This window comes from Aplidium turbinatum, chromosome 2 (assembly GCF_918807975.1).
Source record: "Aplidium turbinatum chromosome 2, kaAplTurb1.1, whole genome shotgun sequence".
Lineage (NCBI taxonomy): Eukaryota > Metazoa > Chordata > Ascidiacea > Aplousobranchia > Polyclinidae > Aplidium > Aplidium turbinatum.
This window is the reverse complement of record NC_137473.1, coordinates 42,433,662-42,460,076: the sequence shown is the minus strand read 5'-3', so window position 1 is coordinate 42,460,076 and position 26,415 is coordinate 42,433,662. Positions and strand designations below refer to the sequence as shown.

At 37.3% G+C, this 26,415-nt stretch overlaps 1 protein-coding gene across 1 annotated transcript in view; it reads right to left on the bottom strand.

Moving 5' to 3' along the window:
* The window catches only part of LOC145764774 (rap1 GTPase-activating protein 1-like), a 33,232-nt gene extending 21,089 nt beyond the window's left edge, over nt 1–12,143 (bottom strand). Inside the window, exons 1-3 of the mRNA XM_082576445.1 lie at nt 12,035–12,143; nt 9,996–10,085; nt 4,073–4,198 (exon numbers count right to left, since the gene is read on the bottom strand). Of these exons, the coding sequence (XP_082432571.1) occupies nt 4,073–4,198; nt 9,996–10,085; nt 12,035–12,132 (314 nt within the window). The 5' untranslated portion in view covers nt 12,133–12,143. The remainder of the gene's footprint in view (nt 1–4,072; nt 4,199–9,995; nt 10,086–12,034) is intronic.
* Between the last annotated feature and the right edge of the window lie 14,272 nt (nt 12,144–26,415).

Sequence of the window (26,415 nt, the reverse complement as noted above, 5' to 3'; positions counted from 1 at the left end):
CTCACATCTTCTTGTAGAAAGCTCTGATGCTTTGGGATTACCCAATGAACAGCGAAACATGCACTTGACAGATTGGAAACTTAGATTGGAATTTCGTTTGGAAGTGAAAACTGTTGGCAGAGATATTCTTCTCTTTAACTTTTCTTCACAAAAAGACGATTTGCTCTTCCTCCTCCTAACTGGCTTGGGTTGGTTCAAGGTCTTATCTTCAATAGTAATCGATAATGATTTCTTATATTTTGTACCAACGACTTCGTCTGTACATGCTGGTTGCTCGAGACTTTGCTGAGCCATCACAGGCAAGCCAAGCACTTTTTCCTTGTCGATCTTCCTGCAATTGTCTATGACTTCTTTACTAACAGGATTCGAACTAAACAACTTGTTCGGATTCAATGGCGTATCTATCTCCCCTACTGGTGTCACAACTGAGAACAATTCCATTTTGCAATTGTCCTTGTGACGTAACGCTTTTGGCTCAGGAGTCGATAGTTGTTTAGGCGACATGGCTTCAACCTTCAGTGACGTGTTTGTAGGTAATGTCAGCACGCTACCAAAGCAACTCCCGCATTGCTTTCTGTTATTTATTACACGAATCAGCGACGAATTGGAACCATAAACTGACAATGTTGTCAAGTTTTGGAAAATATGAACCTTAGCGGGAGTCAAAGGACGCTCAATGCCCAAGGTTGTGTGAAGACGTTGTGAAGCAGCCAAATCTAACAATATTTTAAAGACTTTTGATCTGAAGAAGTGGATGAAAACAAATCTCTTGCATCACGCGATTTGGTGGGTGAGAGGAGCAAATTTTCATTGTTTAGGGCAGGCACAGATAGGAGCGTCGTCATAATGAATTGTTGTCAGCAACGAAACAAAAAATTGCACAAAACGCTAAGAAAATAAAACTATTTCCTAATTTGTGCAGAACCACACTTGTAGAACCTTTAAAACGACACAAACAAGACAACTACATCAAGTATAAGTTCAACAGCTTTCTAAATGTTTGATGAAAATAGGCTACTGTATTAGAAAACTAAAACGTTATTTACAAGATTGACTTATGGTAGTACCATGGAGACAATTTCATGCTGATATCAAACCCTCAATACATACACAATCCGAACCACTGTTCCATGTCTCTATCCATCTTAAACTAAATATCTGAAGTAAATCAGTCAACTGGTGCGGAAAGTATTGGATCTGACATCATTGATTTTTCATGGTCGTATAGCTGTAAATACTTTTGTAAGTCTTCAAATTATCCCAACTCATCTGGAAATATCCCAGAAGAGATTGCAACAAACCCTTAGTAAGCTGAACGGCTTTCCAGTGACGTGACTTTTTCTACATAATCTACATCTACAAGATACAGCGTATAGTAGCCGGTCTTACGCTAAATTGACGTAACGAGAGCAGTTACATTTCTAACACTAACTTGAAATTCTACTAGCTGGCCATGCTTGAACAAACACTAATTTCTACTGTGCTTGTCAACTTGGTATTCCCAATTGGCTAGAATATCCTCGTTCGAATCAAAACGCGTCCAGTTTCCGTGGGCGATGCGCTTCCGCTTTGTGACGTCATCTTTCAAACTTGTTTGTCAATAACAAACTTGTTGATTGATCAGCATTTGTGATGTCATCCACACGCTTCCAGCGTCACTAATTGTTACATCATCGCTTCAATAGAACAATCTATCTTTTGTGCTTTTACTGTTCGCCACATCACACCAAGAGGATATTTTGCAATAATGGAGCAAGAATCAATAAATTGCTTAAATGAACATTCAGAAGCAAGCGAAAACACAAAAGCCTGTTTTGAAACTCCAAAAACGCATTTTAGAACTTTTTTTTTACCTTAGATAGTGTCTATCCATGTGGTGTATGAACCTAAGTCTAAGCAAGTCTTGCTTTAAAATCTTAAAGCTACGTATACTAAATGTTAATTTGTTATGAAGTTGAAACAATATTACCGGTAGGCTATTTGTAAGTAAGTTTCTTAATTCATCTTAAACCCAATGACTAACTCTCTTCTTCCATGTTGGATGCAAAAATACTTTTTACATTAAACACAGCAGCACTGAGTGCAAAGGCTGTCCCTCCACGACCACATAGTACACTAATACACGATCCAGTTGCTTTCCCCGCAGCAAATGACTATCCTCTGCACCAATTACGGTGTCCATTGTGCAGCCACACAAAGCTGACTGACAGTTGGAATTTGGAAAATCGCCAATGCGAAATGTACCAGCCCAGTGCCCAGTTTATTTGCTTTGTCTTCAACTGTAAACAATTGCAAGAGTCATTCAGTGCCGTGCTTTCATGTATTTTTGTTGCTTCTTGCATATTGCAGAGTCATTGCTGCAAAACACGTAGCACAGACTAGAGAAGTCAGGTGACTGCGACAATTACCTCTTCCACTATTTTGAATGTGGGTGATATAAAAAAGCATGTTTCCAATATGTGCTAATACTTTCTTTTTCTTGTTGCCTTTTGTAATTCGATTCTTGACTTTTGCCCCTCACATAATGGTCTGAGTGAGGCGTTGTCCCTCTCGGAGTATTAACATCACTTTCAATGCAAACTTGAACATCGAATCCTATTGTTTTTTAATGCAACAGACCTGCTTTGTTTGTCAAGTATAAATTATCTTTTTTTGTATTCTTAAAGCAACTTGCAGATGTTTGAGACGTTGGCTAAAAATTGATTGTTGCGATACCGGTTAATTACAAAGCTTGATTTCTGTAAAATAACTAGTGAAAATATTTCAAAAGCTATGATAAACCATCCACATTCCAGATTTGAAAAACATCTGTGCAATTCGAAGGACCTAACGGTGCTTGCATGACTTCTCAATGCCAATTTGAAAGTTTTGAACAAACACACTGCGCGTTGACAACTCATTCCACGAATCTCAGTTCAACTGCGTTTTGAAAAACTTCACAACGTATCCATGTAGAACCAACATAAAAATTAACCAGATTTTTGCTTGTGCTGGTTCTTCTGTTTCTGGCCAAAGTCTCTAGGCTTCTGCTGCAAACAAATTGTAGGCAATAACATGACGTCGCATCCACAAAACCGTCTGGTAACATTTGACTGAAAGCAACAATCAATGCATTACATCACTTCTGTTTATCACTACCCAACGCTAACTGATTGCATTGCGATGTAAATTAAGCCAAAAAAGATCTGAATAAAAGTTTTAATAGAAAACTATTCAAGGAAACGCAAGGACTTTTTAGAAAGCAAACATTGACCTGATGCAAAACTGCGCTGCAATGAAGGTAAACAATCTGCGAGTATCGGTTTCAGTTATTGGTTCTATGATTTTCATCTTCAGACTGTAGAAGTCTCTTAGAAAACTCAATCCATAATTTTGCATATTTCTAGTCTAGATGCTTTGAACAACTAATTTAGTCTCGGTCTCCAAAGTTGGCAGAGTGAAGATTCCGTTCAAACCTGGTGAATTTCTGCATCTACCGTACGTGGTGTGAAATGACGTATGACGTTGTGACATTGCAGCCAACATTTTATTTTACAAGTTGAAGATGAAAACCTGACCGGGAATTCCCAAGAAGATACTTGATGAGTTTAACAAACTTTGCTGCGGAGGAAGAAGCTCTTTCAATCAAATTTAACTTCAGTCGCGTTTTGTGGTAAAACAGCTAACATAACTACATTTTTTCTGTCGTGGTTAAAGCTACGTAAAAATGGAACTTTAAGACTGCGACCAAACTCAGACACATACAAACGTTTGTGCTCTGAGCAACATCTATTGATCGCAAAGAACACAAACAGATTTCGTCACAATAAACTCTAAAATTTGATGACCTTATTCTCCAGGGGTTTGCTTCTAATGATGTTGATACATGCATCCTTGAACAAGTCGTAATGTGGCTGGCAAGATGATTACAACATACTTTAGATTCAGTTTCCATTACTACATATTTTGTTGGATAATTGTTATTTTTTCGCTGTTCAGTAATTTCTGTTTCTCCTCATCTGACATTATAGCCAATCGATATACTAGATAACTAGAGCAATGCTACTATAAGTCACCAATGTAGAATATATACCTTCTGCACTTGAAGCAATCCTTGTGGTAATGCACTCCGTTTACAGACATGTGAAGATCCAAATTGGAGTTAAAGATGAAACCACATCCATTGCATTTTGCTCCCAGAGAACCATCGCTGGAGGATCTAAAAGGTCATCGTGCGTTATCATACGAAGCTACGAAATGGAAATCAATTATGTAAAGTATAGTTAAAACATATTGCTGAAAATTTTTTAGCACTTTTTTGGTATGCTCTGATACATCGTGCAACGCTTTACACAAAAATGAAATATTATACTAATACCAAGTAGCGTTGACAGGGAAGTTCAGGGGATAATTTTAGGGGTTCGTAACCTTTTTTATGAGCACGAGAACTTGCAAAATCACCGCGTAGTCTTTGGATAAACTGCCTTTTTCTTAAGTGTCTTTATTTGAGGCACAAGGATCTCATTGGTACCGAGTCCAGACCATTCTCTCTACGACCCTGCTAGTACCACAGCTTCCCGGATTTGCATAAGGAAATGTAAATGAATTTGAATCTCGTTTGAAGACCAAAGTGTGATAATTTCTTTTTATCTGAATGTTTTCTATTGGCTTGCTGTGTGTACTTTTTTAATTACTCAGGATCGTCAACAATAACATCCTTTACATGGTAACGCAACCATGATGAAAACCGTGTTCCTGAGCTATTAAAAACCATCATTAATAACTTCATTTTTGTTACACCGACATACCCTAAATCATGCTGTCCTGGTTAGCGGATATGCCCGAACCGCATGACCTTACAAAGGTGGGCACTCTTCCAACGGCACATTTGGTCTATGGTTGTTAAACTGAATTCATAGTTGCGGTCTTAGCGTTTATTTCGAACAAGAAATAAAATAGACCTCAACAAAAACAACGCTTTAACATCACTCTATCGGACAGTATGAAACTGCAGCATGTCAATGCATGACGTCGTCTTACAATGCAAACTTTCTCCCCGGTTTCCGGAAGTTGAAGGTTTTCTTCTGCACGATGGCGGTGTCGGTGTTTGATCGTGACAATTTCGACGGCATTGCAAGAATTAAAAATCAACTATTTGTCTGGGCATAGAAATATAAACACATTGAGCAGGTAGCCAGTCAATTTATTTACTTTTGAAAATTGAACACATGAAATGATAAATCTATTGGTGATACACCACACAGCCCGGCATTATCTACCCTTTCTGCTACTGTCGAATTTCCTGTGTTCTTCTCACACTTGTTGTTTTTTTTTTTCTCACACTGTTCCTTTCTTGTCTTTTAACATATTCTCATACAACAACTACTCTCTTGAGGGCAGTTTGTGCAACATCTACCCAGCGAAACACACGTCAACTGTTCCGTTCTATCTTGCATGTCATTGTTTTAGTTCAGTTCTGAAAGTACACATGGTACCTGAAAATACAGGATAGTGTTTTGTGAAATTTTGGACTGCCCATTATTGTCGGCCAATGCTTCTACCACTTTATGCATCTACTGTCACGCCGCAGACAGTAATATTATATAAAGCCATTATATGACGTCATAATGATCAGCTAGGCAGACACTATTTTTTTATATCCTTCAAATGTGCTAAATAAATACATAAAAAAAATCTAAGCAAGCACATTAACCTAAAAGCTTATATTTGAATTCAAGGCATTTTCTCCGCTTCATGAATAGTCTTAAACAGCTAAAACAACAAATCCACTTTTGCACTGACAAAAGCGACTTAACATACAAAAACAACGTGAAAGATCTTTAGAAGTAACTACAAGAAGCACCAGATACTCCACCTACAGTCTTTTCACTGACTTACTTCCACTGCTCACCGTGTTTAGAGCTGAATAGCATGTAGGCGAGTGGAGAATTTAATCGGAAACACTTCAGCTATTTTTACAGTTTGCATGTAAATATCGCATTAGTGACGACATACATTTAGCTTAACTAAAATGCAGACAGGCAACAACTGACGCGGGGCAGGAGAGGTACAAACACTCGATGACGGTTGAAGGCGACCTGAGATATCTGGCTGTTTTGAAAAACTCAGCGTCTTTGTCGCAATTCAAAAAAATGTAGCGACGCCAACCATCTTCAAGAAGAGAGGCAATTAACTCATTGATGTCACAAACAGTCTAAAAGAATATCCGAAGCCACTTTTAAGATCAGATTGAATTCTAATAAACAGACCTGGACGGATCCCAGAAACATCCGTGCCATAAGTGTGTTTGGACAAGTTTGGTTGCAATTTAAACGACGTTACGTAACGTTGCTCTTCCAGACACATTACACAATTATCTTGCGGCAAGTTATTTTATGATGCTAGGCTGGTTTGATGATTATTGATTAATGACTGATTGCAAATTAAATGTTTCATGGAAGAGGGCAGCAATGATCTGCTAAGATTCTTCCAATCTGCGAATATGTTGATGAAAAATATTTCTCTAATTCTACAATACATGGTTTCGTTGGCCATTGTTGCGTTGCAGGAAAGATATCCGGTCGGCGGTCGTGTTGAAGAAGTTACTCTAAAGTTTAAACGCTTTTGTTATGATCCCAAATCTCTTTCTAATACCTCATCGAAAACATGCAAGCTTGAAATGATAGAATACGCAACTTCATCTGCGACAGAACGAATGATTAAGCACACATAATTTACTTTCAAAACAAAATTTTAATTAACAAAGTCGCTCTATTGCATCACTTGTCTGGGCGCTATTACACATCAAACACTCAAACACTTTTTGAAAAACTATGTTTTTTGCAAACATACGAGTTCAGAGTTCAATTTACTATTTGATTGATTGATTGATTTTCCTTTCTAAACTTTCACTGCTTCATAAACCAGCTCGCTTTTGTGAGTGCTTTCTCACCTTATGTCACAAGCTTTATCGCGTAAGCTATTGGTGGCTGCATGCAGATAAAAGACGTCACAGGTGCCCTACAAACAACCACGTCAGTAAATAGACTATTTTTTCTGGTTACTTTCACGTCAACTTACGTAAATGTAACAACACGATATTCGATGCACAAGCTTGTGACATAATTCTTCGAATGCTGATGACAACCTCGCAGAGTTGCAACAAGGAAAAGTCACAAAATGGTTTGTAGGCCTACTTAAAATCCTTCAGACTTCATGACTTGATTCAATGGCTGGATTAGTATCTCTGTCATTACTGCTGGAGATATTGGTTCGATTCCAGGTCTGGTGACACCCAACGTTTAAATGTTACTTAAATGACATTTTACGTTTTATGACTTTACATGACTTGCTGGCGTAAAGCAGTGAGAGCAAACCAGTAACAGTGAATTGATAGTTGGAATCGGCACTAACAAACGCATACTGTAGATAGGCTACTACACTGACAATATTGAAAAAATGCAATCTAAAAAAATGTAGCTGTTGTAGAGTGATGAATGAAAGCAATCATTCGTTCACCTTTCATTTAAACTTCTGCCTTCTTCAGTTATTTTATGCTTCCTATCTATGTTTCCAATGTATATTTATCCTGTTTTTCAATACAATTACAATTCCGAAACTTGGAATATCTCAACAAAAATGGCTGATAAAACTAATGCTTTTGAGATGTGGTGCTTCCGTAGAATGCAACGTATTTCATGGCTTGCAAAGAAGACAAATAAAGAAGTTTTACACCTAGTGAACGAAACCAGATCTCTGCTTAAAAATATTAAAACCAGACAATACACAGTCCTCGGCCATGTAATAAGGCAAAAACTAGAACATCTCTCTTAACTGGTAAAATTCTTGGAAAGCAGGCCCATGGCAAACAAAAACAAACTCATCTGAAAATATTTAACGACAAGACAAAAACAATCATTCATACAACATATAACAGAAACACTTGGTCTAATCATTATTATTCATCTGAGGCCGTCGATGCCTGGTTCAAGGAAGGAAATTGAAGAAGACTGTTAGACTTGTAAAACGACATTTGAGTGCGGGCCTATTAGTCGAAAATTTAGGCAAATTTTATAAAAATTTGGGCAAGAATTTTCAGCATGCTTCAAAAACTTTATTACGATTGAACTTATTTTGATTCTTTGCTCAAAGAATTAAAGTAAAATTATACCAGACTATTGGGAGCAGTATAGAATTTTTAATCAGGTGGTCTATGCTTTGTTGCAAAAAATATTTGGGCGTATTTAATTATTTTTAGGCAAGAATTTTTTCGCACCCCCAAAAACTAACTTTTCGCTACACCTATGTATTCAACTCAACAACACCCGCTTCAGCCTGCGTCCAAGATTACCGAAAGCATCAAAACGATTATGACCCACAACAAGGAGTTTTTGTTCATGCTTGCCAATTCATTGGAGCAATCCTACTTTGTACACAGTTTAACCATTTAACCAACTTACTAGGATAATATGCTTTTCTTGGACAGGAAATAACAGCGTGGCGGGCCGCCAGTTACTGCCCCTGTTTTAAACATTATGATTATTTTTGGCATACGTTGCATCCGATAGATCTTGAGCGATCTGCATGTAAATCAGGGGTTTTTAAACTTTTTTTTAACTCGGACCCCTTAGAAAAAAATTTGGTTTGCGTGGACCTCCTTTGGGCCTAGTCCGAGAAACTTTTTTGATCAGCATGAATTGGACATAACGCAATAAAATTAAAATGAATTGGTAACAAAATTTATGTTTTATTGAATTTAAGAAATAGCGAATGCTGATTGTGTTTTCAATATCTTTGATTTAATTTCTTTAATGTGAAGAATGCTGCTGTTTGTCTTCAACAAGAACATGAAATTGTGGCTTCGTATTTGATAGGGCTGATGCTGATAGGATAGTTGTTTGAACTTAATCTTTTCTTTTTTGAAAAATTTATTTCATTTTTGAAATTATACACTAAGATTTCCATTGGGTCTTCATGGACCCCCTAAAATTAGTCCGCGTACCCCTTGGGGGTCCAAGGACCCCAGTTTAAGAACCCCTGATGTAAATGAACATGATGTTCATTAAAGCAATATAATTGCAAGAACTTCATGTTTCCATCCAACAAATCGACTAGCAAGAAAACTGTCCTCAGTTCATGTTATGTTTAAAATTATTTTTTGTTTGTGCATGTGAAAGTAACCTGCAGGAAATGCCAAGTCATGGGAATCTAGATAGAGCAACCGAGCTGGCATTGTTTTTTATTTGCTGGCTCAATGCCTGACAGTGGCTTGGACTATGACTGGCTTTCTGACAATGCGACGCGGCAAATTGTAAAAAAGCAAGAAAGGCAAAATCTATCTATTCAAGCCAGCATTGTTTAACAATCGAGAAATATTATTATCAGCAGTTTATGTTGCCTGAAACAGTGTCAATCAATTTTTTTTTTACATGGCATGTCTTTTTTTAACAGCATAAGCCAACAAAATGCATGTCTTTTTTGATCGGAAAAACTTAGAGACAACTGCCATTTGCTTGATAGGCTGGTTACGATATTACCATTCCTGCGAAAGTTGACATGAAGTATTCTAAATTGTAATAATTGATAAAAAAAACTTATAATTTAAGCAAAAGTCATTATCGAATAGGACAACATAAAAATTTGAAAACCATTTTTACCCAATCTCGCCCTTGACACGTAGATATGGTTGACAATAGTGTACTAATAATAATGTTATGGTTTTATTTATTGTCACTCTACAGTTATTGCTAACGGTCTTTTAGCGACAGGGCTTATGTTAAATTTTGCATCAGATTTAAAATGTCACCACGTTGCTACCCGGCTTATTCTCACTGCGTTATGCAAGAAGAATACAATCGGTACCGTTTTTAAAGTTTTCTATGTGACCCGACTTGGAATCGATCTCAGACTCACCATCACTAGAGCCAAAGGCTATACCCTTCGGCCACTGAGCTGGTGCAATAGTGTACTGAAAGTGATGGACTCAGTATGTTTCGTTAACCACGCTTAATACAAACCTTGCAAGGAGAGTTTCAATTCCATTGTTTTGCTTGCGGGTCTTCAGCTTACGTAGACTGCGTCTTGGTGAAAACCTCTTCGACTTTTCTCTGAAACCACATGTTAGAAACTAAATCCTTCCGAAAGTTTAATTGATTTAATTCTTCAATGAGCCTTACTACTTTTTTCTTTTCCTTTGTTATTTTGTAAGGCTCAGAAATTCATGAGAAGTTCAACTATTTATGTTGAAGCGATGTTGCCCCACTATAATCCACACGGGATCGTGTTTTTAAAAAATCGACCTACAGTGACAACTACATGTTCACTTATCCATCACGTTGACGAATACATATAGGGTGTTTATAAGGTCCTGTTACAATTTTAAAATTTTGTTGAATTGTGACAGGACTTTATGAACACCCTGTATACTAAGTTAGTGGTTTTCAACCTTTTTGGTGGAACGGAACCCAATAAAAAATTTTAAAAGCTCGAGGAAGTCCTGTTCAATAATTTAATTGCCTTATGCAAAAAATATCGTTTGATCAATAAAAACTCCTTGAAGCGAAGAAAACATGTCGACGAAATTTGGCGGGAAAGCAGAAAGTTAAAGGTAATCGCACCACAAGAAAATAACAAAATTCGGGATCGCAGCGAACGTGTTAAAGTGTAGCAAATTTATTAATTATTAAAAAAAAGGGGCGGTTACTTTAAACCCGTATCAACGTATAGTCAATCGGGGATCCGAGTAAAGCAGATACATACAAAAGCATCAATAAATTTGAGAAAAGAATACTATAATATTAACGACGACCTTTTAGAGTACATGTAAATTCAAACAGAAAAATAAAATGATTGTTAGTGGCTGTTAAGCCAAGACCTAATGTGTCTCAAATTTATTAATAGTGGCAAACCTAATCAATATTTGATTCAGCGGCGTATTTTCCATGCATGCAAGGCATGCACTGCATGCCTTACAATTTTGATGAAATCAGAAATCTTTCAGGGATAACGAATTTATGCGTAGAAACAGAAAATATTAATAGCAGAACCTCCTTGCTCTCTTAATTTCAATATTTGAAACAACTGTTCGTTCTCAAACTTTAGCAACTTTGCTGACCCTGGCAACCCTGCATGCAGAGGAGAGCTCAGCATGCGTTAATACAATTTGCCTAATCGCCGCTCTTTTACAACGCTGTGGCGCAAAGGTGACCAAGGCATGCAGATTTGAAATTGCATGCCTTGGTCGCTTTTGCAAAACAAAAGTCACTATCTGTAGACAAGGTTGCCAGATCGGCTTTTTTACGACCAAATTTAGGAAATTTGACTTTTTTGAAAAGTCTTTGGCCGGACTATTTTTGTTTGGCCATTGGGCCTTTTTTGGTTTCCCGATTGGCATTTGTTTGGCCTTTTTTCTTTTGGTTTTCATAGTTTAAGTCCTTGCGGCTTTCTACTGTAGATGCTGTAACTCTAGCTCTAATCAAAGTTTTCAGTCAGATTTCGTCATTGGCGATGTCACCGAGTACCAGGGATCTTTCGGTTGGGTAGTAGGTAATCTAATCCTATTTCAGCTGGTCAGGTTTAAACTTTAAACTGGTATTCGTTGTATTGCATTGCAAAAGCTTTAGCCTAACTAGTATTGAATGTTTACCATGGCATATAAACTTAAGACATTGAATTAATGATGTCTTTCAAACCTCATTTTTTGCAAAACAGCTCAAACAATTATCAGCTAAGTAAAGCGCAGATTGCAGGAAAAGCTATAAAACCTAAGGCAAATTTACAAAATTTTCCTGGGGGAACATGCCCCCAGACCCCCCTACACTGGCTATGACCCTCCCTCCATTGCATGCCTACCAAAATCAACCAGAATACGCCACTGATTTGATTATATTTAAACAATATGCATATAATAATAAAATAGACTCTCGGATTTGAATGTAAACTTGCGGAACCCCTAGACTTACCGGCGGAACCTTAGGGTTCCGCGGAACCCTGGTTGAAATGCCTTTATTTATTACATCACGTCACGCTGAATGCCTTCATTTATTACGTCACGTACTTGTCATCTCCTTCATGTGGACTTGTGACTTCATAATGGCTTTTACGTAAAAAGTTACGTACAAACGGAGACCCAATGCTCTCTGATGTCGTTGGCATACTTGTCTCACCTGTTTGTTACATAAATAAATTAGTGGTTTGAAGGAAACAGCGACCAATGAGAGAAAAGTTATTGAGATAATTTAAATGAGAAACTTTTAACAGAACAAAATACGTTAATGTTTGATCAAATTTCATTTTTGTTGTTGACAAATTGTAACATTTATCAATGAACATGTTGGCTCACAAACATTCAAGTTCAAAGAAAATGATGAGACAAATAACAGCTTAGTCATCATTGCATATTATACAATAATACCTTTGCAGGTCAACACGAAAACATAGACAATAAATTAACATGCAACATGAAGTGAAGATTGTGCTTTAAGATTATAATACGAGATTCAATAGCATAAATCCCCACTACAAGCTGTATTACACCCATGCGCCCATGTTGTGCATCTCGCATTATTAAAAAATCCAACAAAAGAATAGCTTGCTTGTTGTCAGAGAGCGAAACATTTTCATAGTGGACAAAAAGTGCTGACACAGCTGCCTGTTGGTGGCAGGCTTGAGCACTTAAAGCAAATCGAAAAATTAAAACGACGAATTGTCACAAAACGATCCTCTCCCTTGGTATTGTCTCGTTTCAAGTTACTTTTCTTGATAAAAAAAATCCATTATGATGTGTTTTAAAACAAAAGTATTTTTGTTGTGTCATGAACTCGACAAAAATTGTAAAACCCCAGAAAGAACATTGCAATTTAATTTTTGGCTGTATTTCTCAGATTCACTAATCTTTTTTTCCTATTTCGTTTTGGCATTAAGATCTCGTGTCAAGAAACAACTGCGTGCTCTCATAAGACGTCGAACCGGCATCCTTTTGAGTGACGTGCAGGCGCTCTCACCACTCGGCTATGTAGTCAAAAGAGCTTGCGTGCGTTAAAAAATGCTATTTTTTATTTCGACCATAAAAAAAAAACTTGTTTCAAACAATCTATCATGTTAATATTTTAATGCAAACCAGATAAGGATGAAGAAACAACGCATGAATTATACATTTTGAGTTTTCAACTGCCCACTAAAGCTAAACGTCGATTAAAAACACATTCTGAGAAAACTGTTAGCAGTTTTAAACAATCAAACACCCAATAATACGAAGCTTAGAAATAATCATTTTACGTAGGCCTCATGGTTGATGATGTATTCATTGCAGTGCTTGTATGCAGCAATGATAGAGATCATGAGCGTGTAGCATGAAACTCATGTCAGTGATGTTCGCTAACTTAGACTAGAACGCCGTGCATTAAAGACACTAATGCCAAATAACATTGAGCCACAGTTAATAGAACCCATTTATTTAACGATAGATTTTGTCCGGGGTGGCAGTTGAAAATACGGTACTGTGTTTCAAAATATTAGATTCACGATTGAAAAATCAAAAGATCTACAAATGTATTTTTGCGATTGTCGTAGCAAAAGCTTCATCGCAATCGTCTCAAATGACGCCATGCCAACAAGAATCCAAGACAGCAAATCAATCGTTTTTAACGTTGATTTAACGTCTGCAGATGTTCTAAATCCCTGCAACGTAAAAAACGATTGATTTGCTGTCTGGGATGACACGGAAAATTATAGCTTGACAATGTACACTAAAACAACTAACCCTAACATCAATCAGTTTTTCTCAGTCTTCAGCTATTACATAGATTTGTTGTTCTTACAACTATTTGCATGCAAGCACCATGAAAATGATATGTTTTTGTTTACATCAAGTTTGAGCGTGTTGAAACAACACTTCGTGTGGATGGTTTGCTTGGGTCTGAAGAACAGCGTGTACTCCAACCTGCAACTCAATTTTTGTACGCCGATTCAACGTCTGAAGACATTCAATCAACCTAAAAACGACTGATTGTCTAACCCAGATAAAGTTGAGTGTCTCTAGGTAAGGAAAGAGAAGCATTTAAATTTGTAAAATTTAATGCGTAACTGTTCAGACTTACCTGTCGAATGGAATCAATAGTTGACAGATTTCGTCGCTTTTCTTTATAAAACTAAACTAATCTTGTCACCTTATTAACAATTAGGAAAACCTGGAAAAAATTAAATATATATTTTAAATAAAAGATCAATTTTTAAAGCTATAGGACCATCCAATCAAACCCAACGCATTATTTTGCAAAAGAACTTAGAAACACTTTGTAGAAAAGTGTAAAATATTTTCCTCCGTTTCAATATATAGGTCGATCCCGGCAACAGATAATAACTCCTTTTGATACAAATAAATTTCAATTTACAGTATCCTAATAAGTTTTCATGGTGACTATAACGGAATATGTTGTTATTCTTTGCCACAACAACTAGGAATAGAAGCTAATTGAAAACAAAGTGGTTAGGCAACCAAAAGGGATTTCGCTTTCCATTAGGGAAATCAGTTCTTTCGTGTTTCTTTAACATTTTTTTACCTTATTTCACTGCAAATTTATAGTGATTTGAAAATACTTTCTAAATCCCCCGCCTAGGGACGCACTTGTACTTCCACTTGTTCGCAAACACTGCTATCTTATTACGTCATCACATATCCTTGCGATGGTTTGGAACTTTGTTTGCGCTGAAACTACGTGTTCCTTGATTGGATAAACCTACACAAATGTGAATGCAAAGATAGTGAAGATACACAAAGTTGGAAAACATGTAGCCTACTACTCCGAGCTTTGAAAGGTAAGTAGGCTATCACAAATCTTCGATTTCATGCGGGTGTTGTGCTACAGCTTACTGTATATCTATTCACACAGATCGCGGTTGAATAAATAACAAGTGCACAATTTTGAAGATACTCCAAGAGTTAAAACAACTGCTGATGTCGAAAGCAGTAGAAATTTATACCACTTTTTTGTGAAACCAAAATAAAGTTACGCCAGTGACTCTCCCACCCTGGGGTCCATGGGTCAACGAAGGATACATGAAGAGCTTTGAAGGGATCCATGACCTACCACTTTCAAGAAAGTACCAAAATCTATGCCGTAAAATCATGACATTTAAGAATGATTTTGAAAACCTCTTACTCTGAGAAGTTTGAGTTAAGATAAATCTTTCGCAAGAATCTTCAACGAAAGAATTCGGATTCAGAAATCATTACCCCAATTAGAAACCTCTAAGCCCGAGGAAGTTGAGTTGGTTCGGCCAATAGAATCCCTTCAACTTTATCAACAGTCTGCTTGAAAATGTGGGTTCAACTACTAAGTCTGTTTTATTTGCTTATATTACTAGATTCAGTGGCAAATGAACTACGAAGCTTTCTATTCCAACGTGGAAGTAAACACAGATTTTTATGACGCAATAAAATTTTACATGTATCGGTTACATATTTAAGAATTGTTGACGCCGTACATTGTTGTGAATTTGAATTTACTGCTGACAACACTAAATCAAACACACTGTGAATAAATTGCTGCTGGCCGAATCAAACTTTCCAATAACCTCCGAGGTTTGATCTGACCTTTCTATAATTCACTCTACCACCTATCCCAGTTCGCAAATCAGTTATTTTTTTTTATTTGACTTAAAGCCTGCAGACGTTAAATCAATGCAAAATATAACTGATTTGCTCGCTACGTAGCTGCCTGCATGTGCAGGGCTGTGGCATGGTGACGGGGTTCACGATTTATTGGCAAAGCTTAGTTGTGATTTTTTATAAGCGTTGGGCTTAAAGTTCTCACAGATTTAAATGCGTCATATTTGAATGATTGACGTAACTAAATTACAGAACAACATCACACGTGACTTCATAAAAAAAACAACCTTTAGCTTAAGCAAAAAAAAAGCAATCAAACGAAATCAGTAATCGCACAATTGTTACGGAATAGCGCAAAAAACACAGAGCATAAGAACACTCAACAAAAAGTATCAACTACAGTTATTACAAAGTTTTTCAAGCAAAAGAATTTTAACAAACATTAAAATGTTAACATAATGTAACCTCCATCTATGACGTTTTAGCCTGAGCTACAACTCGAGTAATCGGTGAATGGCCTTCTGAGAAACCCACTTATTCGACGTCACTGACAAACTGTTCGCGCGCTGATGAGAGTCGGCCTAGCTTTTGAGAGTATCAGCGAGGTTGAATCAACTCTCGATTCTTGAATGTTTATGCCGTTCTGCTCGAAACCACTTTACAATAATTGGCTTTGTTGCATCAAAGACCCACAAAGCTATGACAATTGCCAAGCGTTCATCGAATAAATGAAATTCATTTTAGTTCATGGTTAATTCATAACAACTTTTTGGAAATCTCAAACAAATTTTGATATACGCAAGCTAATTCATTTATCATATTTCCTTTTCTAAAACATGCTTGCTGAATTAAACTATGGTTCATACATTATTCTCCACAAAGAGAAAACTATACCAACAACTTTATGACGAAGTACTTGATTGAGTAACTTTACGGAGTACCACTAACTCCAACTAAAAAGGCATCGATGAACCAGTTTTGACCTAAGCAGATGCACGTCCATTGAGGCAACATACGATACATCGTAAACTTAGTTTATGCCGAAAAAATTCAGTTCTAAGTGCATCGTCGTGTTATCTCAGTAGAGCATGTACAAAACACTTTCTGCTTCTGTAACTAAACTGCTTGTGATCTTGTGAATATTATTCTGTTTTCGCAACAAAAGACAACTCCAAAACTTTTTTATGCTACTTTGAATACAGTTTTCTTGAACTACACTGTTTGCGGACTGAACAAAATAATTGTTTCTCTAGTCTAGACACTTTTTCTTTTCAACCTAAAGCTTCTCTGCAGCTGAATGTCAAACTTCAATCACTGATGAAAATTCATTCAACTACAGTTGGCAACTTCCAGCGTTCCCAGGCAAGTGATTGTTTCAAACCCGCCTCAGTAGCAATCAACCGCCAACTCAAGCGGCTTCTTTTGAAGCAAGTCGCGTCTCGTAAAAGTTAATTATGACATCATACCATGCTATATCTGCGGTTGTGACGTTATGTTTGTATTTTGCTTCGAGCAATAATTAACTTTTTCGGTCTATGCGATTAATATCACTTAAATATATCAGTGGAGAATGAAAACCTCTTTCATATGTCTCACACAGAAGCCAGCTTGAGTTTAGCCTACTTCATAAACATCACTTTTTGTTGAATTTGTGTCAGTTGATGTTCGAATAACATCCAACACAATCACTCATGGGCGGTCTGCGTTTTGAACTAATATTTTCTGCTTTTAACTTTTATTTTCAGACGGTCATGATATTACAATGACGAAAGAGGCGTCACAAAACAGACGATCTTGACGCTTCTCCTCACATTTTTGGATGAGCTTGTCTATTGTTTCAACAGAGCAATATTTCTTGAAAAACAATTGAAAGGTTAGTATAAACCAAAATACCCGTAAACACGATATCATACAATTGCTTTATTGCGTCAATTTTAACTTGCAGACGAATGACAACAGGCTTGTGTTGCGAGAAAGGATTGCTATGTCATCTACACCCAGGGCCGGATTTACCAATAGGCTAGGCAGGCTGAAGCCTAGGGCCTCAACGTCCAGGGGCCTCGAAATTCGATTTCAAAGTTTGTAAATCTTTTAAAAACTTGACAAGTTTAAACCCTACCTAAAGTACCTATATATATCAAGCTTTTCAGAGTAGAAAATTCTATACACAAGTTGCAAACAGTGGCGTAGCCAGAAAAAAAAATTTGGGGGTGCCAAATATTTGATGAATTGAAGAGGACGACAAAGCGTTTGATTTAAGCCATCGCCACCTGATGTGCAGTGACGTATCCTGGTGGGTTGAGCAAGGGAAGCAATAAAAGTGGTGGGGGTTAGAGCGCGCCGAAGGCACGCGTATTCTAGGGGAGTCCGGGGGCATGCTCTTCCGGAAAATTTGCAAAATTACACTCAAATAATGGATTATATTGCTTTCTGGAAACACTTTTAGGGTAATATTTGTATGAAATTTATTAGCAGATAAACAGCTATTAACTTATTAAAGGTAGCTCTTACACACGAACGGACAAAAACTGCGGTTAAACTTAGAGAACACCAAAAACTCAGCTACACAAAAACTCAATAACTACACAAAAACCCAACAGAGTACGCCATTCTGAAATTGCTTTCACAAATTAGTGAAAAGAAACGTAAATCGCGTAAATTTTGCGCGATTTACGATTTGCAAAATTCATTGGAGTCTTTCTGTGTGTCTAAAACAAGTCCTTAGGGGTGTTATAGCCAGATGTCTTGGAAAACGTTATAAATTTCTACAAATTTTATTATATTTTCAACAAAGGGTTCAACTTCGAAATCCAAAGTTTGAAAATTTGGGGGGGGCATGGCCTCTTTTGTCCCCCCCTGGCTACGCCTATGGTTGCAAACAGTCATTATTACGTCGTTATTCGTTTGCATCATAATAAAGGCAATTATTGAGCGCTTTCTGCTGGAAGCTTCTATGTTAAAGTGCCGCAGTCTTCTCTGCAAAAAAAACAGTATGAAATAGTCTAGTGGTTTTCTTGGAGAATCTGTAGTGTTTTTTTTTTTAATTTTGAGAGTGGCAGCATCAACTTTTCTTCTGTTGTTAACAAAGAAGATTTAGATAATTTGCAAGAAGAAAAGGGAGCCTTGCCTCAAGCGTGCAATGCTATGCATGATAGTGACAACCTTAGCCCACCAAAGTTTTGGCTAAAACTGAAAATTGACAACCAAGGTTTAAAACTTTTAAAGGAAGCGTATCCGGAAGATGTTGACCCGAGTCCCGAAACTTACTGATGAACTTCTATGCGCAAGGAAAAAATTAACACTGCCTTTTAATATGTGGAAGCAATATTAAGACTGTTTCTAAGCTTAATGGTCACTAACTGCTCAGGAGAGAGATCTTTCTCAAGGCTCAAAAATGACTGAGATCGACAATGTCTCAAGTTGTATGATTTTGCTTTGGCGAAAGCTAGAAAAAAAATTTGGTAGCCTAGTCTTACTCTATTTGATGGCTGTAACTACTTCTTATGTCCTCGTAAACAGTGGCGTAGCCGGGGGGGAGGTTGGGGGTTTCAACCCCCCCTTTGGCACGCGTGTGACGTCACGATATTGAGTATGATGCTTTCAGTCTCTTTATATCTCTAAAACAAAGCTTGCCTAATTTTAAAAGAAACTGCATTAAAAGAGCGAGTTTTGCCAACACCAAACATTCAAATATCTCAGCCAGGAATTGGCAACAAGAAAACATAGAGACTTAGCTTTAATTTCGAAAAATGCCCAAGAAAACATTATCTTATCCTTTTACTATGCCACCGGACGGTACCACTTTACAGGAATATTCATACCCACATTTTTGTTGAAAATGCTCTCAGAATGCATCAAATTCAAAGTAACTTTTCAAAAATTTCTGGGGGTGGCCCCCCAGAACCCCGCTGCCGGGTTAGGCTACGCCTTTAGGCGAATACGCCGTCAAACCCCCCCCCCTATTTCAAAATTCCTGGCTACGCCACTGCTCGTAAATAAAGTTTACAATCATTGTAACGGTTGTTTGATCAGAGAAATTAAAATTAAAAGCAAAACTGCCTTAACTAAATTTTTATTCTTTTAATTAAAAATTTGCACCCATGAATGTGGAAAATGAAAAGAACGAAGAGTTTAATGCACTCATATTTTTAACATTAAGCAATGACATGTGATGTTGTTTAAAGAGAATTTCTGAGCTCAAAAATAGGGAGGGGCCTCACAAATGGAATAGCCTAGGGCCTCTCATGGTCTAAATCCGGCCCTGTACTACACCAGTCGGGGTCGGCAGCTTAGAGCAAAAATTGCGAAAATGCGTTGTCGGCTCAAAGCAAGATGTAAACATATGAAAAGGCAAGAAAGCGCAGGCTATGCAGCCAAACTTTTCATAAAATTTAAATGTAAAGCTGCTGTCCTGTACTGCTGTGTGTTGTGCGCACAATAGTCAATATACTGTATGTTTCAAATCTAGTCTATCCTGACCAGCAAATCAATTCATTGATAAAAAATAAACTATAACACTTTTTAGGTCGCCTGAAAAAATGTCGGGTCCCTAACATTATTCCAGGTTTAAAAACACCCCTGGATTTGGATGAAACGCCATCAGAGTTTTTAAAAAGAGATAAAAGATTTTAATGGTTAGTTTGAGAAATCCAGATAAGATATGAAAAATATATGTTAAAAATTAAGCCCTGATGAGTCAACAACTTGCTAAAATCAGTAGACTGTTTATCTGGCTGTCCTAAATATACACGCATCTTGTGAAAAGTATTATTGGTGTATCGTGTAGCCTATCCTGTGACTACAGTATTAGGTATCCTAGCAACTATGACACGGTAGTCTAACTTATTGTCATGAAATGCAATAAAACAAATCTTTTTTAAATTTTAGATTTGAAAATTTATTCTCTTCTACACTGAAAAGCTCAAACTCTCACTCGGAAACCTTCAAAATTATACTTGTGGCCAGGGACATGTTATCCGCTTCCCGTGCTCCCCGGCCAGAGGAGATGCACGGCTGCCTATAGGAGCCCACTCATTTTAGACTGTTTAAAGTTTTTGACTTTTTAAAAGAAAAAAAATCTGCTGCAGAACCTCGATAATCAAAAACTTAAATTATGCAAGGCCGTATTTATTGCTTCCCAAACCCTCGGTTGGGGTCCCACCACTATCTAGGGGCCCACGCATATTTAATTCGTATAGCGTTTTTCGGCTTGTAATTTTACATGTAACATTTAATAAGTAATTGTTTTTCATTTTTGCAAAATTTTCTCTCTAGCTTTTCTCGCTTAACCACATTTTATTCACCTAACCAGCGATGTTTGGCATATATAGTTTCAGAAGTGGATTAAGAGAATAAAAACTAACCAAATAATGTAGGCTTAATATTGCGAAATAACATTGCTCAGTGCTCACTCAAATAAAAACACATCTCTCCCTCTCCAATTAACAATTAAATTGATAAATTTCAGTGTTAATGTGTCGTGAAAATAGACTACTACAGCCTACAGCAGTTGAAGTGAAGATGAGGACACTTTTGATAGATTTTCAAAGTTCTAGCCTGTTGCTATTAAATCAAATTATTAAAATTAAGTTATTGAAATCTTTCTGTGATCGTGATTCGTGAATGAATTTTTTTTGAAATGATAGGTTATTAACATAAATTTTTAACCAAAGCTTCTACCCGCATCCAATTTTAATTTGATGAATTTGGTTACATACAAAACGACCTATGTGGTTAGCAGTGTGGTACGCGTCAATAAAATAAATTGACGGCGTCAGCGCGAATTGCCTAAAAACTTTAAACGTAAAGTACTGCGTCAGCTCTTAAAGAAATTGACGGCGTCAGCGCTAATTTCTAGCGCTATTTTACCCAAGAGCTCACAAAACGGAAGCATTTCAACCAAGTTTAGGCTAACAATAGCTATAAATAAAGAGCAGGTATTTTGTTTTGAGACTGTATTGTAATTAGCTGCTTAGCTTATTAGTTATTTCCTTGTAGAAACACAAGCATTTTAAAACGTTTGTCTGACAATCTGCTGCGTTTGGGACGCATAATGTCCTTTCCAAGTGAAAACATGCGTTCCACAGCAGCGCTGCATGGTATTGGTGTGTTGTATTTCAAAAACAAGCCTTGAATACGTTTATTCGGAAAGGTAGGCTATCACTGTTCCAAGCGTGCTGTGATGGCTTAGCACATATAAATTTTTTAACGAGGTCCACTGCACCAGCATCACTTTTTTCAGGGGCATAGAGCTCTTGAAATAAAGTATCTTCAACCTCCGCAATGGCATTCATTGATTTTGCGCTTTCTCTCTCTGATCTCTCGTTCTCGATACTGCTCACGATATGAGTGATCACCATTTGGCGAACTTCTTCCGCTTGTAGCCTATTCCAGGTAACCATTCGAACCAACGTGAAAGCGGGTAATTCGGATGAGTCACGCTGGCCAGAATACACTGTAAAACTCTCATTGTGAAACGAGATTTTCCATGAAAACAAAAAATGACGCATAGCGCTTTACGCTCAAAATTGGTAACATAGTTGACGGCGCTATCACTTCCGTCAACTAAAAAATAAACTGACAGCGCTAGCCTCAGCGTCAACGTACAACACTGGTGGTTAGGCTACATAAAGTGTGCAGTTTTATCAAAAAAATAACGTTATTGCGCCAAAATGTCTAAAAAGTGATTAACAGTAGATAATTAGGGGCTACTGTACTTGTAAACAATTTTCGGGGAGCAAGCTCCAAACACCTTTTATCCAACTTTACTTTTTCGGACAATAAGTTTTGCATTGTCTATTTAGCTTATAAAGTTTGCTTTGTTAACACTCTGGTCCTTCTCCAACTTTTTCCACATCAGCTACCGCATAGTCGCCATATTTATTAAGCTAATATTTTTTTTCTAAAAAATCTTAGAGTTGTTTACTCTTTGATGAAATGATGAATTTTGTCACTACATTGAAAAAGTTTGCGGCTATAACTTAACGTTTTCTTGTCCTATTTTTAAGAGCCATCACTAAACAAAGGAGCCCACTATAGTGGGATTCGAACTTCTGGGGGAGCCCAAGATAGTGCTCACAGTGTGAGCCGTGTGAGCCTCACACGGCCCTGGCAGTAGCCTATTATCAACACGCGAATCCTGTAGCTTGCAGGTGTTGTAGCTTAATTATAACAACAACCTTCCATTTTTATCAAAACTAAGCAGGGGCGTATCCTCAATGGAAGCAAGGGAAGCATTGCTTTCCCTGTCGAAATTGAAAACAGATGAGATGATATTTTTCAGTAAAACGATTTCGTAATTTCTTTTACCCGAATATGAATTAAAACAGCTTCTAACTCATGTCCCCATATGATTTCAGCTCGGTTTTAATTTAACAAGTTAATAGCTGTTTATCTGTTAATAAACTTCATACAAGCGTTACCCTAAAAGTGTATCCAGAAAGCACTATAATCCATTATTTGAATGTAATTTTGCAATAATTTTTCGAAGGCATGCCCAATGACCCCTTTAGAATATACGCGTGCCTTCGGCAGGCGCTAACTCCCCACTAGTTTTATTGCTTCCCTTGCTTAGCCTACCAGGATAGGCTACGCTACTGAAATTAAGCTTAAGAATTCATTAAGATACCAACTGAACTTCATCGTCTTCGAACTAATTGTGGTCAACGGAAAACACATCTCTGCTAAGGCAATAGACCTTTTGCATAACAAACCAACAGAGCGTGACGTTGGAGTCGCGAACGACTAGCCGTTGTTTGCAATGCTGTGCGATAGGGTTAGTGGCAGGGATGGAGGAACCACGTGGGCCTCGTGGGCCTGGGCCCACCTACTTTATTTTCTGAGTGGGCCTGGCCCACCCACTTTTGAAAGTCAAACTTCTTTGAAAAGGTAGCGAAAACGGCAAATTAGAGAAGGAGTTCCAAAAAAAGCTCTTCACTCATACACACTAGTTTGATTACACAAGCCAATAAAAAAATTTTGGCACAAAAGGTGAGAGTCAATCTAGAGTATTTCAGGGCCCCTGATTCCAAAAATGCACTTAGCTTTTTCGAATTTTCGAAACTACCAGAAATTGAATTCCGAACCAAGATTACGTTCTTCCGAAACAAGGATAAAATTTTAAGCAGCTACTTTATTGAAGAACACAACTTTGTATTCTGTAATTATATAAATGGCCTTCGGTAGGCCTAATTGATGGATGTTGCTCAGTATAATAGGCCTACCATAATAAAGAATTGCGTTTGTTCATCGATAGGTTTGTTTTGCTTATTTGTCTAGTTTGTTAAGCAAAACAATGTAGGCTATGTATTTTGTTGTTTGTACTTAGTAGCTTAGTTAGTATGTCTGATACTGTTGAAGTCAATAAATATATGAACCCAAAGCACAAGTTATATATTCTACATTTTAATATTGTATCCTAAAGCTTGCTTCACGTTGTATTATGATTGTTACTAGGCCAGTAAACGTTAAATAGCCGTTTGTTTGGGTTGTAATCAACGTAATTGGTTCCAAATAGCGTTTATAAAACTCAGAAATGTGCCTGGGATTACTTTCAGTTTTGTCTATGTAATAAACGACACGACGTTAAATCTGTATAGCGGCTCAAAATTGCAAAAAAAAAAAAATTGCTGTAGGCTATCTCAAAAACTAGAGCCAATTCGAAAAAAAGCAAGTGCATTTTCGAAATCAGGGGCCTCGAAATACCCTAAAATGACTCTCACATGCCGTGCCTTTTAAAAAAAATTTTTTTGTTGGCCTGTGAATGATGAAATCTAATCTTCAAACTTTTCTGTTGAGCCCAACTGTTGATGGGCAGCACATATGGGTGTGGTTGCGTGTGATTGGTAAAGTAGCCTAATCTATAAATCAATCTAATTGTCCTCTAAGGTTAAAACAATGATAACATTACCTATTATGCAGTGCATGCACGTAGGCCTACTGTATATTGCTGCAGATTATTTCTCCCAGGTTGGTATTAGCCAGCCTATAACTGTGTGTGTATTTTGCCTTTTTATTTGTGTGTACATCGCCATATTTTGTAGAGTGCTATCGAGCAATTTAACAATTTTGTAATTTGTTTGGCCAAATCGGGCCTAAAAACGGAAATTTTTCGCTTGTTGGCACAAAAGGTAATCATGAAAACACAATGTATAAACGATTTGAAGTATTAGGAATGCAACAATGTTATGGGGGGTCTGGGGGGCTTCGCCCCCCAGAAGTTTGATTAACTTTGACTGCTACGCCTTTGGGCCCACCTACTTTTAAAATGGTTCCTCCATCCCTGGTTAGTGGCGTAGTTTGCAGGCGAATAAATTGTTTAACGTTTGCTTGAGCTGATGTTTTGTGGTCTTTACAGGCGTGTATCAGTGTTTCAGTATAAATTTCCAGAAAATAAAACTCTTTTAAGTTGTAAACTTAGGCTACAGAAGTGTTGACCTTCGACCAGTTCTTTACTGTATTGGAAGCGATTTTGCCCGGCAAAGATAGGAAGAATTTCCTGTATTATACAGCTTCAAAAGCTAAGCATGCAAATCAAAATGTTGATGCAGAACTTGATGACGTTGCTACTTTCGAAATATCTCAAAATGATACAGGAGCACTGCATCTAGGCTACATAGACTAGTGGTGAAAGATGAATTTTTCTTGGTGTTGATGAAGCTTCGCCTGGGTTTGTTTTATAGCCTACAGACTTAGGCACAAGGTTTGGTATTAGTTCTGCATTCGTACTGTACACCGTATTTTTCACAGTGTTGTACGTTGACGCCGTCAATTTGACGGCGTCCGTCAATTTGACGGCGTCATTTGACGGCGTCAACTTTTTGTTGACTCTGAGGCTAGCGCCGTCAATTTATTTTTCAGTTGACGGAAGTGATAGCGCCGTCAACTATTTTGCCGATTTTAAGCGTCAAGCGCTATGCGTCATTTTTTATTTTCATGGAAAAAAAATGAAAAATCTCGTTTCACAATTAGAGTTTCACCTATGGTTTCACAATGTATTCTGGCCAGCGCGACTCATCCGAATTACCGGCTTTTGCGTTGGTTGGAATGGCTCCCTGGAATACACGCGGAAGAAGTTCGCCAAATGATGATCAGTCTAGGGCCATTTTTATTTTGACCTAAAAAAAAATTTTTTTGACTTTATTTTTATCAAATTTTGACTTTATTTTGACCTAACGAAATTGCTTATTTGTAAAGGTCACATTTCTTCCTTGAATTGATAGTAGTTATCCAAACATAATATTTTGTCGATTTCAGACCCAAACGTAATATTTTGTCGAAAAGTCAAGGTTTTTATGGATTATAAAAAGTGCGTCGTGTTTTTCGCCGATAGGAAAATCTCCACAAATCTGTATAACTTTTGCTGAAGACGATTTAGCTTGGCTATTCCTAAAATCCAAACTGTTGATTTTCGAAAAGACTACGTTTGTGAAGATGGAGCTTTTTATAAAAAATATTTAAATACGTAACAATGAATAAACAATGGGCAATTTGCGATAAAAGGTACTGCTGATCCGTCAGCATTGTGACATATTTCCTGCTTTTATAGGTTAATACATAGCATCTTTTCACATATAAGCTGGGTGGGCATTCGCCCACCTAGTCCCTTCGCTTGCCCCTCTAGTCCTTTTTTTGCCCCCCTAGTTTGAAACTAGGTGGGCAATTTTTAAGACTTAATTTTTGTTTGTTTGATCCTAGTTTTATTTTAAAACAGCAAATCTGTAGTTTTTCTACATTCTTGTGGAACACTTCACTTCTGCGATCTATCAGCGCTACCGAACGTGGGAACTCGTTGTATTTCATTGCAGTTATATTTATATGTTTATGCCATA